At 39.7% G+C, this 15,188-nt stretch overlaps 1 protein-coding gene across 2 annotated transcripts in view; it reads right to left on the reverse strand.

Moving 5' to 3' along the window:
* The window catches only part of LOC106056651 (uncharacterized), a 29,634-nt gene extending 21,270 nt beyond the window's left edge, over positions 1-8,364 (reverse strand). Inside the window, exons 1-2 of one of the 2 annotated variants that reach the window (XM_056039726.1) lie at positions 8,259-8,364; positions 5,726-5,951 (exon numbers count right to left, since the gene is read on the reverse strand). In XM_056039726.1, coding sequence (XP_055895701.1) covers positions 5,726-5,943 — 218 coding nt within the window. In that variant the 5' untranslated portion in view covers positions 5,944-5,951; positions 8,259-8,364. The remainder of the gene's footprint in view (positions 1-5,725; positions 5,952-8,258) is intronic. The other variant, XM_056039727.1, reaches the window with a different exon arrangement.
* Between the last annotated feature and the right edge of the window lie 6,824 nt (positions 8,365-15,188).

Genomic DNA, 15,188 nt, shown 5'->3' on the forward strand with positions numbered 1-15,188 from the left:
GATGATTGGGAAGTGATCACTTCCCCGTAGATCATTGCTAACTGACCATTTAAAATCGTCCAGTAGTCCGGGGACGCATACGGTGAGGTCAATGCATGTGAATGATCCAGTTCCTGGGTGCAAGTAGGTCGGTGATGCATCATTAAGTATGCATAAATCATGTTGGAGGAAGATATCCTCCAGCATACGACCTCTTGTGTCGGTATTGTTGGATCCCCACATGGTGTTATGGGCATTGAAATCCCCAAGGATTAAATAAGGCCGGGGGAGTTGTTTCAATAGGTCCTCCATGTCTGTTCGGTTTAATGGAGCGCCTGGTGGTAGATACAGGCTGCAGCAAGTGATAACCTTGTGAAGGGTTATCCTAGCTGCTACGGCCTGTAGTGTGGTCTGTAGTTCTACCCTCTCATGGGGGATGCTATCCTTCACAAGGATACAGACTCCACCTGATGCTCTCTCTGCATCCTCAACATTCTTGGTGTAAGCACGGTAACTTCGGAAGCTGATGCAATCTTTTAGAAATGTTTCCTGTAAGCAGACAGCTACAGGAGTCTCAGAGTCCACCAGTAGCTGCATTTCCTCGTAATTGGCCTTGAGGCCTCTACAATTCCACTGTACAATTCTGGAATCCATGGCTTATTCTAGATGACCTACTTGGAGCTATTTGGCCTTGGGAGGCCCCCGGAGGGGTTTCCCTTTATTCCAGTGACCTTGGTATTTTTATTCTTGGGTTTGGATGGAGAGGAGGACAACCCCCTTTTGGGGGGAGTCTTTCTCTCTGGAGAGGGGAGATCCCTCTGGTTAGAGCGGAGGTTATTTCCTCCTCTCTCACCTCGGGCATCCTCTCCGCTTTGATTTCTCCCCTTAGGGAGTTGGTCAACCTCTAACTCAGTAGAGGTTGGGGTGTCTGGCTGGGTTCTCTGAGGAGAACCTGTGTCAGACATGATGTCTCCGGGTTCTCCCGGAGTATTGGTTTTGACATGCTGCTCAGTCTCCATGCTCTCATCAGCGAGCACAGAGAACCTGTTCTTTAGCATGACAACAGGGCTTTCTTGTTTCTTCAGAGGTGTGTTCTTTGGCGGTGTTTTCTTCTGAGTTGGGGGAGGAGGAGGGGGTGGTGGGTCAATGTGTCCGTCTGTGTGGCTATGGATCTTCCTTTCTTAGCAACAGCCTGGGCGTAGGTTTTTGTCAAGCCGAATTGGCCCTTGGGTAGGGCCAGTACAGCCGATTTCGCCTGGCTAAAGGTACATCCGTTTCTTGCCTTGTACTCCTGCACGGCAACCTCCTGTTTCCACACAGGGCAGTCCTTGGAGTAGGCTGAGTGGCCAGCTTGACAGTTTGGGCATTTGAACTGGGCTGTGCAGCCCTTGTCCTCATGACCCTCTCCAGCACATCTGGCACACACAGTGTTCCTCTTACAGACTGCCGCGCCGTGTCCATAACCCTGGCACTTGAAGCACCTCATGGGGTTAGGTATGTAGGGCCTCACTGGAACTCGTAGGTATCCTGCCTTCACATACTCTGGCGGTGTCCTAGTTCCGAATGTGAGGATAATAGTGGCGGTTTTGACCTCCTCACCCTCCCTGTGCCTGGTAATGCGCCGGGCATGGGTGACTCCTTCAATGCCCTCCACTATTTCCTTCTCGGAACATTCCAGTAGGTCCCTTGAGCTGATTACACCTCTGCTGGTGTTCAGACTCTTGTGTGGCATGACTTCCACTTGGAGATCACAGAGTCTTCTGCATCTTAAAAGCCCATCAGAGTGTGTCTTGCTGTCTACTTCTACAAGGAGTTCCATTGTTTTGTGTAGCTTAGACACACTCTTGGGCTCTCCCACTACTGACTTGAGTCCCTTATAGATAATAAAAGGGCTCAACTTGGTCAGGCTTTTTCCCTCCTCTGTGCATCTAACCACCAGAAATGATGGCCAGGTGGCACAGCTTTTTGGGACCTCCTCTTTTTTATCGTCAATTCGTCGTTTCTTGCCCAGACATAGGTCTGTGGCAAGTAGTTTTGTGTGTGTTTTTTTGTCCATATATATTTTGGTTAATTCGGCACCTGTGCTCCCCACCCGCCATCGAGTCCAACAAGGGGACGGGCCATTCGGATGTCCAGAATGAGCCCGCCAGGGCTACACAGGTGCTATACTCAGTCAGCTGCTACATCGGACATGTGTCCGATACAGCAGCTCCCTGATTGACCCTCCAGCCACCGCCCTCCAGCATAGGTCGACGACCTATGCTGGTAGCTCGGCATGACCAGCCGGTTGACCCAGAGCGGGCCATCTGGGTCTCAGGTCTAGGGGAACTTGGAGCCAAAGTATTGTGTTGTTGTGGTTTATCCTCAGATAGCCACCACTCAAACACCAGGATCTCTTTATCCCCCCTTACCCGTCGCAGTCCACGGCAAACGGACTGGTCTAGGACGTAGTGAGAATTTAAAGTTAAGGAGACAGTGTGATGATCAATGAAGGCAGACTTAGGAAAAGAGGAGGCAGACACAATGATAGAAAAGAAGTAGGGCACTTTTGAGCTCCAAAAGTGCTAAGGAAAGAGGAGCGCAGTTTAACGTCATGTCTCGGGACGATTCTGGTACTTTAATAAGGGTCAAATAAAACAGCCAATATGACACAATTGGTAACACAATCAACTACTACAACGTTAGACTGTATATCACTATATTAAACTCTACTGTCTCTTCCTGGACTCGTACGTTTTACTGGAGGACTCCACCAGGACCGACTTCATGGCCGACTAACAGTCCCGGTCTCAACGCTCTCCGGTCTTGAACTGCCGCTTTCTTACACACTGTGTCTCTGGTCAGCGCAGGCTTATGATCAGATGACCATAACACGGGCGCTATTCACGTGCAAAGTTCATGCCAGTACTGTCCCTTGCCTTTCAATATAGCATGCTAAACTGTATTTCTGGCCTGTGTCACATATGTCAGCTAATCACACACAGTTAACTCTTTTGCGTCGCGAATAGGGTTATAACAATATGATATGTACCTTAGTTAATCTTTTAAATATTTATCCTGCTATTCAAACGAAAAATTGTAGTATTTAATTTCAATATCTATACAAGTAGCTTAATTTTGTCTATGTGTAACTAATGTTACTTGCTAGGTGGGTAGCAAGCCAAGGCAAATGAGCCCTTCCTGCTCGAAGCTTACTGGTTTAGGAGCCAGTTACTCGCTTTCACCCATTCTGTTGTCAGTGAAAACAGTTGTGCCGACCCAATATTTGAGCCACACGTGAAAGATCAAGAAATACACGAGAAACTGCTCTTTGCAAAAACTTTTATAATGATACTGTAGGCCAATTGATTAATTAATTAATATTTTAAGTTTGAAGGACTGCTTCATAGAACAACAAATTCCTATATGAAACATAATATTCGTAGCAACGGATGATAATCCTGAAAAAAAAAATTCCAATGTGTTTGGTGATTCCAGTAATACATATTAATTGTTATTTTAATTGGGTTAAATTTGAAATTTATCAATAAAAAGATAGATCTACGTTTCACTCTTCAACTCACTACAGTTAGAAAGTTTTTAAAAAATGTTGATGACTTTGAAAAAAATATACAAGTTAAGCAGGGAGTCTACCGAAAACTAGAAAACATGGCTAGGGGTCTACAAGACAAATCAGTTTGGGAACCACTGATATAGATATTTAATTGAGTCTGTTAACAAGCATTAATACTACAAATAAATGTGACCGCCCCCCCCACTCGAAAGTTTATGGTGGGCGGGGCGAGATTCATGCCATCGACTTCTCCCCACCCCACCAAATCGGCCAACATACTAGAGGGGGGGGGGGGCGAAATAATCTAAGAATAGGTTGAAGTATAAATAATTAGTATATATTATTAACATTAGTAATAAATGCGTATTCAGATTGTGTGAGTACTATACTAAAATTCGCCCGCCCCCCCTAAGGGGGAAGGGCAGCAGTGTGTGTGTGTGGGGTGGGGGCGATCGCTCTACTGCACCCCCCTGGATCTGCCACTGGAATGATACATCCGTACGCTTTCGGTATATAAACTAACAATACTTTAAATCTTACATTTGGCAACACTGTTATGGTTTTTTAAAAAATGTCCGCTTCTAGTGTACTCGTAATAATATTTTTTATTTATTAATCTATGCATATGAAATCATTTTATTTTTTTAAATTAAATTCAAATGTTCAAGTACTCTCTTTCTATTATACTATGGTATTATTTGAGATTGTTTTGTTTTTATTAATATTAGTATTTTTATTAAGCTTTTGAAAAGTGTAAGGGCCTCCACAAAATTCTACCACATGCTTAAATCCGGCCCTGGACCACTGGTTACATGTCAATGATTTAGAGGCTCATCTATTAAGGTACTTCTACAATTCTTCCCTCTCTCCATCACCCACTTATATAGTAGTTGTAGTACTTCTGATTTGTACAGAACTCAAAGTCACAGTCGCGATGTCACGTGTAGGACGATTCTTTAATTTTTAAAACAAAAATACTCAAACAGTTTTTTTGTTTTCACTCAGACAGAGAGAAGCCCCCCCCCACCCCCCAATGGGACAATTCCTTTTATTAAAGATATTGTGTTGGCAAAAATGTTCTAATAGCTTTATTTAATTATGGAACTGTCGCCATACTGAAGTCAATGAAAGAAATGCTTTTGAAGGTGATGGAGCTTGTCACCTGTTTCTGAGCACATAAAGCATATTGCATGTTACTTTTTACAATATCTCTATTTAATTTTGTGGAAACAAAAAACCTTTTGGATGGGCAAAGGGTGTGCAAAAATCTGGACACAGATCTCGAAAATGGCTTTAATGATTTTCCTAGAAATTTGACAGATGCTGTATATTGTTGGTAAAAGAAAGACTTGCTCTTTGGCCACACTGATAAAACTCTAGTTTGACCGTTATGTTTTTAAAAAACTAATAATGAAAAAAAAATTAGAGAACGAGACTATATTTTTCTTGAACGGACTATACATATTCGGGCCTTTCCGCAATTATTGAAGAATTTAATTAATTTATGTTCAGGAAAATTACGCGCTTCGTCTTCTGGGTCAAGATCTAAAAGCCTATCACTAGAATATCATTAAGTCTAGTAGATCTATACATTAACCTCATTAGGATTCTTTCTCGGATGAATGGGGAAGGGGCCGGGGGGGGTTAAGAAGGGGAAAGTGTCGGGGAAACAATGTTTTTTAATCCAACATTCAATTGTGTTATTAAGAGGGAAGAAAAGGAACAAGAGATTGTATAAAGTAGGTAGTGCCTTCAACAAAAATAGTTGTATATTCTTCTTGTTTTGTTCTATTTTTAGTGTGTCATTTAGGTGTAAAAAATGTTTTTCAATGATTGATCACACTCTCGTACTCACTTTGAGAATGCTATATAGGGAAATAAATGATAACTAGCTTATATACTACAGATAAAAATCCTAAACATGATATATATATATATATATATATATATATATATATATATATATATATATATATATATATATAAAGAGAGAAAGAGAGAGAGACACACAGACAGATAAATAGATAGATAGATACACACACAGATAGGCAAATACATATTTTTTATAGATAGATAGATTTGTTTCAAATTTCATTAAAAATAAGCATAAATCAAAATCTAAAAATAAATCTACTCAGCTGTGCTAATAAATTTTATCTAGAGAACACATTAACTCGTCAAACTTTGACCTACTTGGAAAGCAAGCCAGCTTTTCTTGAGTAGTATTTCCCGGTAGCCTCGGTGTCAGAGTCATAAAAAGCATCGCTGTTCCATCGGTCTTTCGGGATTTCCGAGATTTTGTTCTCTCCATTTTCGAGGACCATCCACAGTTGTTCCAAGTTGTCAGCCCCTGGTCCCTTGAAGCCGACCCCTATGACAGCTATCTCACATTTGCTGAGAGATCCTGCCATTTTGCCTGCTGTCGTTATAGTGTAATGGTAGAGAACAAGATTTAGTGTTTATGGTTTAAACATTCAAAACAGCATGACGAGCACAGTTGTGAGCTGGAGACTGTTGAGTCAGAAGACCTTTTTTTTTTATTCTTTTTTTTTAAAATGCAAAATACATAAATTCTAGATATTACTCGGTCTAAGAGCAGAGGCGTAGCTAGGGTGGGGGAGGGAGGGAGAGAGTTTGAAAAGCCCCCCATGAAAGCACTTGAAGCCCCCAAATGAGTGATATTTACATTAAATATTAAATATTACGCCAAATGCAGGGGCCACCAAAAGAGCTCAATCACCTCGGGACTCAAATGATGGCTAATTCCTAGCTACGACTCTATCTACGGAGCTCGCAAAGACCTTCCATCAGGGAACAGTACCATGGAAAAAAAAAGAAGCAGACAGAGAAAGCGATGGTAAGACAACATAAAAGAATCGATGGGCCTTCCACTGAAAGATGCTCTCTCCTAGTCAAGGGACAGAGAAGAATGAAGAAAAAAAATGTCGTGAAATCTTGCATGTCGCCCCAACGGTCCAAGAGACTAAAGGAAAGGTAAATATATATCTCTATACATAAATATCTGGCTAGCCACTATGTACGGATGGGCATTCGGGCAAAGTCCATGTGGGCCGAAAGCTAATGGGCTCGCCAAATTGGCCGCTATCATTGGTAGTAAGGCCCGTAAACTATTTTATAATATTTTCAGATAAAAGGGATCTCACGGAGCGTCACAATTAGCCCTCGACTTACCATTTATAAAACATCTTATACAAACGTTACTGTCATTGGAGTAGCAACCATGGTGCTAAGTGGCTCAGTACGTCCGGGCTTATGGAAAGCAGTTTGTGGGCCGGAATGCAAGTTAATGCCTGGACTGATTTTGATATCCATTCTGACCCTGCTAGCCACACATCTTGATGTTTCCTTTTATCCGTTTCAGACATTGTTTGGAAACGGAAGCTAACTATGACCTAACCCCTTGCAAGATGAAACGAATAGGGCAAGGCTAGATCTCGGGACCTTCGTGACTTAAGTCTAAAGCGCTAATCACGTGATCAAAGAGTCATCGTATTATGTTATTTGTTTAAAATTATTTTAAAAATATCATTTAGACATCCTAAGCATTTCAAGTGTCCATCTAGACATGCGTGTTAATCTGCTATGTCGTTGGATTTCCTGGCTGATTCAGGCAGCCCATTCCATTCTTTAATGGCACTAGGGAAGAAGAAGCACTTGTACGAATTCGTTCTAGCATATGGAATAGGAAATGTGCCTCTGTCTTTGTGTCTTCCTGAGTATTTCATTAGGTTTTGTTTTTCTATTGGTAACTTATGTTTGTTTTGTTTTTCTATTGGTAAATTATGTGTTTGTTTTTCTGTATTAGACCTACTGTGATTTCTATTTGTTTCTGTTTTTTTTAAATTCAATCAATTTAACATTGGATTTACTTGTGTTCTTTTGTATTGACATGTAATAAAACAGAAATATAGCGAGACTGTAACTTTCAAGAAAGCAAAGGCACATATAACATTCAGTTCGTTTATAACTCTCATGGTTAACTTACGATACGGGACAAAGAAAGATAACTCGGTGTGTGTGCCAGAGTCAGGTATCTAACAGAATAAGTACAAGGGAAAGTCCCAAACACCACAGCCCAGTTTACGTAAGTGTACATCCTTGGCCACACCTTAGTCCGGGCGAACATACAAACACACATGTCTAGGAATTTCACTTTAAAAGTAGTCATAATTAACATTCTTAAAGTAAATTACTTCATTTAAGTCCAACACTATGACAAACTGTATTTCATTTGTACTCACACTAAACCATAATACACAATGAATCCGTTGGTATTTTGACTACAACTGAAAGTGTACTACAAAAAAAAAAAAAGGAAAGCGTTTACCAATAAAATTACTGACTGGAGAATTTACCGGTTTTATTTAAAAAGAAATGAATATTTTCGGGTGCTAGCTCTAACACTAGCAACAACTTTAGCCCCTAGCAACAAATCTATACCTAACAACAACTTTAGCCCCTAGCAACGAAAGCAAGTCCCATGTATTGTATTGTTACTGCTAAGTATACACCATTAGGGTAACTTATAGGCAACGTTGTGTTCTACTGCGGCATCAGTTTGTAGATTATAAATAGATTTAAATATAATATACGTATGATTGGATTAAAACAAGCACTAAGGGCTTACTTAATTACATAATAAATGATATAATAATTACAAATGTCTTTTAAAATAAAATATAAAATATATTAAGTTTACCGTTACCTTCGACCTGGGATGCAATCAATATGAGAGACTAAAAGTATGGGCCTGTTTTATAGAACAATGACCAGTATTTCTAAGGAAAGCTAAAATACGTAATTTATCGGGTTTACTGTGAAATTTGACGTGTCCAGGAGAAGGTAATTTTACTTAGAACTTAAATGTTTTCCCGATCTTCACCTCGTAGCGCTTGTCTACGCGACATTTTTGTTTAATTAGCACTCGCTCTCAAGGTGATAATATTGCGCAATTAGTTTTAAAAATAAATGTTTGCTAAAAACCAACATTATCTCATGCTTGTAGGGACAAACAACAAGAGAAAAAAACTACAACCTTTATTTCCCACGTTATAGCCTTCGATTTATGTACTGACAGGGAGGACAGGTAACTTGACGTCGTAGGCGTAGCCAGGAGAGGAGGGGTTCAGATTTTAAATCTCCCTCTGAAATATAATGTGCGTTAAGTTTTGATTTAGTTTAAAGGATTTCGAAGTTCGACCCCAACTCCCCACCAGCTAAGCCAAGGTAGGGAGGGGCCATGTAAATCCCCACTCCAATAAAAAACTAAATCTTAACTACAGTCATCAGATTTCATTATCGTATCCAAGGCTACGACCATTCATAGCATTGTCTATTTAAGTTGTATCCTGCTAACACAGGTGAAAGCTGGTTAGTTTAAAAATCCTTTACAGGTTTAACATTTCTTAAGGATATTAAAACCTCGTCCAAATGTCTTGAGAGACATATAAATAGATCATGTTATCATGCTACTTATCATTTAGTGACACTCATGTTATCATGCTACTTATCACTTAGTGACACTCATGTTATCATGCTACTTATCACTTAGTGACACTCATGTTATCATGCTACTTATCACTTAGTGACACTCATGTTATCATGCTACTTATCACTTAGTGACACTCATGTTATTATGCTACTTATCACTTAGTGACACTCATGTTATCATGCTACTTAGTGACACTCATGTTATCATACTACTTATCACTTAGTGACACTCATGTTATCATGCTACTTATCACTTAGTGACACTCATGTTATCATGCTACTTATCACTTAGTGACACTCATGTTATCGTGCTACTTCTCACTAAGTGACACTCATGTTATCGTGCTACTTCTCACTTAGTGACACTCATGCTATAGTGCTACTTCTCACTTAGTGACACTCATGTTATCATGCTACTTATCACTTAGGGACACTCATGTTATCGTGCTACTTATCACTTAGGGACACTCATGTTATCATGCTACTTATCACTTAGTTACACTCATGTTATCATGCTACTTATCACTTAGGGACACTCATGTTATCATGCTACTTATCACTTAGTGACACTCATGTTATCATGCTACTTATCACTTAGTTACACTCATGTTATCATGCTACTTATCACTTAGGGACACTCATGTTATCATGCTACTTATCACTTAGGGACACTCATGTTATCGTGCTACTTATCACTTAGGGACACTCATGTTATCGTGCTACTTATCACTTAGTGACACTCATGTTTTCATGCTACTTATCATATACTTACTCTTGTTATCATGCTATATCGCTTAGTTCGCATAACTTTTTTTAAGGGAAAGTAAAAGTGGCTAGAGCTTGTACTGGCCACACAACACCGCTGTACGCTGTAGATACTGCGACTAGTAGTATCTCATACCCATACATTCCCAAAGATTGTGATAAGATGGCGATTGAAATGTTATAAAGAATCGCGACATTCCGGCATAGCAGTTAGACAACTAAGCCGCTGTAGGTGAAGTATATAAACATAGACAACTAAGCCGCTGTAGGTGAAGTATATAAACATAGACAACTAAGCCGCTGTACGTGAAGTATATAAACATAGACAACTAAGCCGCTGTAGGTGAAGTATATAAACATAGACAACTAAGCCGCTGTAGGTGAAGTATATAAACATAGACAACTTGAAATCACTTGAACAATTTCTTCGTGAACAAAACTAAATAGAAATTTTATTACAAAATAGAAAAAGTTAACTTGAGATGAATTGAAATAAATTTACTAGACTTTAGTAATAATGTAAAATGATCTGTCGCACGCTGGGGTCTTGGTTTCGTCTCATGTACCCAAGACAGCTTATGACAGTGCCGCTTAGCTTGCATCATTCCCACTGCCTAGCCACCAATCCATTGCTAACTTCTTCTCACCGTCACCATAGAAACACACACACACACACGCATAACAATACGTCACACACATTTTATATAGACATCTCACATTCACACACGTTATACCCGCATGAAAACTAATTTCAAGTTGGGTTTTTTTTTGTTGATCCTTACGAAAGAATCAATTGATCTCTTTAACGATTTTTCGGTTCCTTTTATCAGAAGTATTTACGCCTTTACACCAGTGGTTCCCAAACTTTTTCCTTAACGGAACACTTAGCATATTTACTGAACACTTCTTTTAATTTTTGAGAGAATTAAGGTGGTCTACTGGTTAATTATTCCAGTAGTTCGTGGAACACCTATTCAGGCACTGCGGAGCACTGGGGTTTATGGGAAACACTACTTTACACCAATGGTATAATTTCTCTACACACATATTCACCCCACCTTCCATGTGTAAGGGTATTTAAACGTGGGGAAGCTGTGAACACCGCTATAGTCCGCCTCCCCCCTTCTTCCTCGGTTAATGTATGAAGTGCACTTTTAATCTCCCCTTCTACTAAACAAATCCCACGTACGAAAGCAAATTTCAGTGCAAGTTTTGTTTTCTTATAATATTGTGTTCAATTTCCAGAAAAAAAACAATTAGTCCAATCGAAACAGGAAGGTTTAGAATCTAAAGATAGATCGCCCTTACTTGTGTTGGCTTACAAATGCATGTTTTGTGTGTGTGTGTGTGTTTTAATTTGAGTATGTAGCGTAAGTGTACGTCTGCTCTATGTAGGTCAAACTTTGTTGATTTTTAGAGCTAGATTAGCCACTACAAGATGGTGTCAGAGAGCTTTCTTTTTTACAAAACTTATATCAACTCACTCTGTCTACCTGTGTGTCTGTCTGTATGTACATGTTATTTCAATACCCAATCTCGAATCAATATAAAATTGCTCTCAATTATTTCTTTTGTATGGTAAGTAAATATCTCCTTACGAAACAGTCTCCAGTGTTTTTTTTACTATTCATAGAGGATAGTTGTAAAAATGGTGTATTTTATGAAAAAAAAAATGCTTGCATAGTTGATTATATAAATTAAATTTTTCGATTGCAGAAAAGAAAAAAGTAGCCGCTGCATCTGAACTTGGAATGGTCTAAAAAATGATGTCGGATTTTCAATCTCTTTTCTAATTTACGAGATCTAAACGGGACGGATGGACAGACAGACCACACAAAACTAATAGCGTCTATTCGCCTTTTATTTAGACTTGTCTTTTGAGTGAACACAAACATAAATTAGAAACAATAGATATGTTATTATTTTACTGTAACAGCAAACTCAGGTCTTTGGTCCACTACTATTTTTTATTTACATAAACGATTTACGAAATTGCATTAGCTCAGGAACAAACTTCAGATTATTTGCAAACGATAGCATTATATATAGTATATATAATATATAGAACAATAAAATAACAATAGAATAGATACACACATTTTAAACGAGATATAGATGAATTACAGAAATGTGAATCAAATTGGAGTATGTCTTTCCACCTGTAAAAATGTCAGTTATTAAGAGTAGCAAAAAAAAAAAAAAAAACTAAAAGAAACTTAACTTATTCATGGTAAACCAGTAACACGCATTACATAATGTACAATACCTAGGTGCTTTAGTCAATGAACCAGCAAAAATAAAAATAAAAAACAAAGCTTATCTAGGGGGAAGAACTCCGTTCTAAAAATTACACCTACTATTAATGTACAAGCTATTTCCCTTATTCGATATGAAACAAAATAGTTAATTAACAATTGTCAGTATATTCATACTTATTTTTTTAGTATGTTTATTATAACTGTTTGTCTGGATGACTCCAACATACCTGTGTTGTGGATGACTCTTCAATGTTTTGATTTGCGAGAATGACCAGTATGTTATGTGTATATAGAAGGCAAGTAGCCCTATAACGTGTAAGATGAGGCCATGTTATTGACTGAAGTACTATTTGGTCTAACATCAGATGTTCTTGCTGTTGAAAACCCTTGTCATCTATCCACTTTTAGTGGGTAAGTTAATTGTATTTTTTTCTCAAGATCTTAGATTGTTGCAATTGTACAGGATATTGTTTAATTGTTAGAATTAGACTATATCGATTGTTACAATAGTATTGTTTTAGGGCCAGTGTCAGTGTGGCTTGAAGCCCTGTATATTCACTACGAATGTATGGTCAAGAAGGTAGAGAGAGTTGTCTCAAGACGTGATGAAGTAGAGAGTGTGGCTGAGAAATATTGGATGAGTTGATACATGTACTTGCAGAAGAACACTAAGCTAATACATCGATGACGACAAATGTAGACCTTAAGTAGAATGGATATATGTTTTACTTTGTTCTTTTTTGAAGTTTATTTTTGCATAACTGTTAAGCTCATTCATATTGCTATTTTTATAGAGTACATTTAAAGTTTTTATTTTTTTTTTTATTTCATGTAAATAAACTTATGTTACGTTCATAGAAACACCCCTGGGCTTCAGTTGTTAATATAGTCTGTGGCATTTTACGTCTCGTGAGACGATCTTTTCCCTTTGCAACTTCTTGTGTGACTAAAGAGGCCAATCCTTGATACACAGCTGCGATCACAGGTTGGGCATATAAAATCACCAGGCGCCATTGCATTTTCACCCTTCTTTCTGCTTCTGTTGTGTATGACATCTGCAATCTGTGACCCTTCCTTTATGCTCTCTCTCCATGTGGATCTGTCCAGTGCCACCTCTTCCCAGTTGCCAGTGTCGATTTTGAAGAGCTTCATGTCGCGTTTGCATACATCCGTATAACGTAAAAGTGGGCGACCAGCGGCTCTCCTGCCTTCAATTAGATCGCCATACAGGATGTCCTGTGGAAGTCGACCTACTGGCATTCTACGAACGTGGCCAAGCCAGCCAAGGCGTCTGCTGCTGATAACAGAGCGGATGTCCTGGCATCCTGCTCTATGTAGCACTTCCTCATTTGTTATCTTATCTTGCCACCTTATTTTAAAGATCCGCCTTAGGCATCGGAGGTGGAAGACATTCAGCTTTTTTTCCTGCCATGAGTAGGTTGACCATGTTTCACTTCCGTACAGCAAGGTGCTCAACACACAGGTCCGGTAGACTAGGGCTTTAGTACTGCTAGTCAGCAATATGTTGTCCCAGACTCTTTTCTGCAACCGTGACATGGTGGCCATTGCCTTGGCTATCCTGTTGTTTATGTCTTTATCCAGTAGAGTGTTGTTGGATATGATGGAGCCAAGGTAACAAAAGTGATCAACAATTTCTAGTGGTTGGCCATTAATGCTTACTTGAGGTGCAGTGTTTGTGTTTTGGACAAGTATCTTAGTCTTGCTTTGACTGATGTTTAAGCCGAACTTCTGGCAAGCAGCAGATAGTTTGTCAACCATGGACTGTAGCTGAATATCAGAATCAGCCACAATAGCTGCATCATCAGCATACAGGAGTTCCCTGACGAGTAGCTTCCTAACCTTGGTTTTTGCCCGCAGCCTTGATACATTAAATAGTTTTCCAGAGGATCTTGTATGGAGAAACACACCTTCGTTTATGTCGCTGTACGCATAATGCAGTAGACAGGAGAAGAATATGCCAAACAGAGTAGGTGCGAGCACACATCCCTACTTGACACCACTGCAAACCTCAAAAGGTGCTGATTGGGCTCCATTGAATTTGACAGTACATTTAGTTTCCTCGTGAAAACATTCAATTAACTTCAGTAGTTTGGGAGGGCAACCTATTTTCCTCAGGAGTTTGAAAAGGCCACTTCTGCTGACCATGTCAAAAGCTTTAGTCAGATCGACAAAAACAATGTAAAGGGGTCTGTCTCTCTCTCTGAATTTCTCCTGCAGTAGTCGTAGAGAAGATATCATGTCTATAGTGGACCTACCACTCCTGAATCCACACTGAGACTCTGGGTAGACTCTAGAAGCTATCACTTGCAGCCTGGATAGTGCCACTCTAGCAAAGATCTTGCCCACTATACTGAGGAAAGAGATACCCCTATAGTTGTTGCAATCACTCCGATTCCCTTTGTTCTTGTATATTGTGACTATAGTTGCTTCACGCATGTCCTGTGGGACATGACCTGTTTCCCAACAGCGGCAGAGGAGAATATAGAGTTCAGGGAGCAGGAGTGATTCGTTGACTTTCACTACTTCCACTGGGATACCATCACTCCCAGGAGATTTTCTATTTTTTAAGCAGTTAATGGCTTTTTTGAGGTCACTAAGGCTCGGAAGCTCATCTAGGCATTCCAGTACTGGAAGATCTGGTAGAGAAGCCAGGGCGACATCGTCTACTGTATTCTGTGTGGCATAGACTTCGAGGTAGTGTTCTGTCCATCGTTCTAGCTGCTTGGTTTGATCTGTAATTTTTTCTCCTGATTTGGATAGAAGGGGGGCAGGCTTAGACACTGCTGGACCCAGGGCCGCTTTAATGACATCAAATAGAGCTTTGCTATTTCCTGAGTGGAGACTGTCTTGGATTCTGTTGCAGGTATCCCTCCAGAAGTTGTTAGCACATTTTCTAGCCATTTGTTTTGCCTCTTTATTAGCACTTTTGAAGGCCTCCAGAGATTTTGGATTAGGCTTTGTCTTGTGAGCGAGGTGTGCAGATCGTTTTTTCTCGATGCAAGGTTCCATGTGTGCTAGATTCGCCTCAAACCAGTCTACATTTTTGTGTTTTTGAGGCCCAAAGGCGGTGATTGCCGAACTGTAGATTACGTCTCTTAATT

Source organism: Biomphalaria glabrata, chromosome 8, assembly GCF_947242115.1.
Source record: "Biomphalaria glabrata chromosome 8, xgBioGlab47.1, whole genome shotgun sequence".
NCBI lineage: Eukaryota > Metazoa > Mollusca > Gastropoda > Planorbidae > Biomphalaria > Biomphalaria glabrata.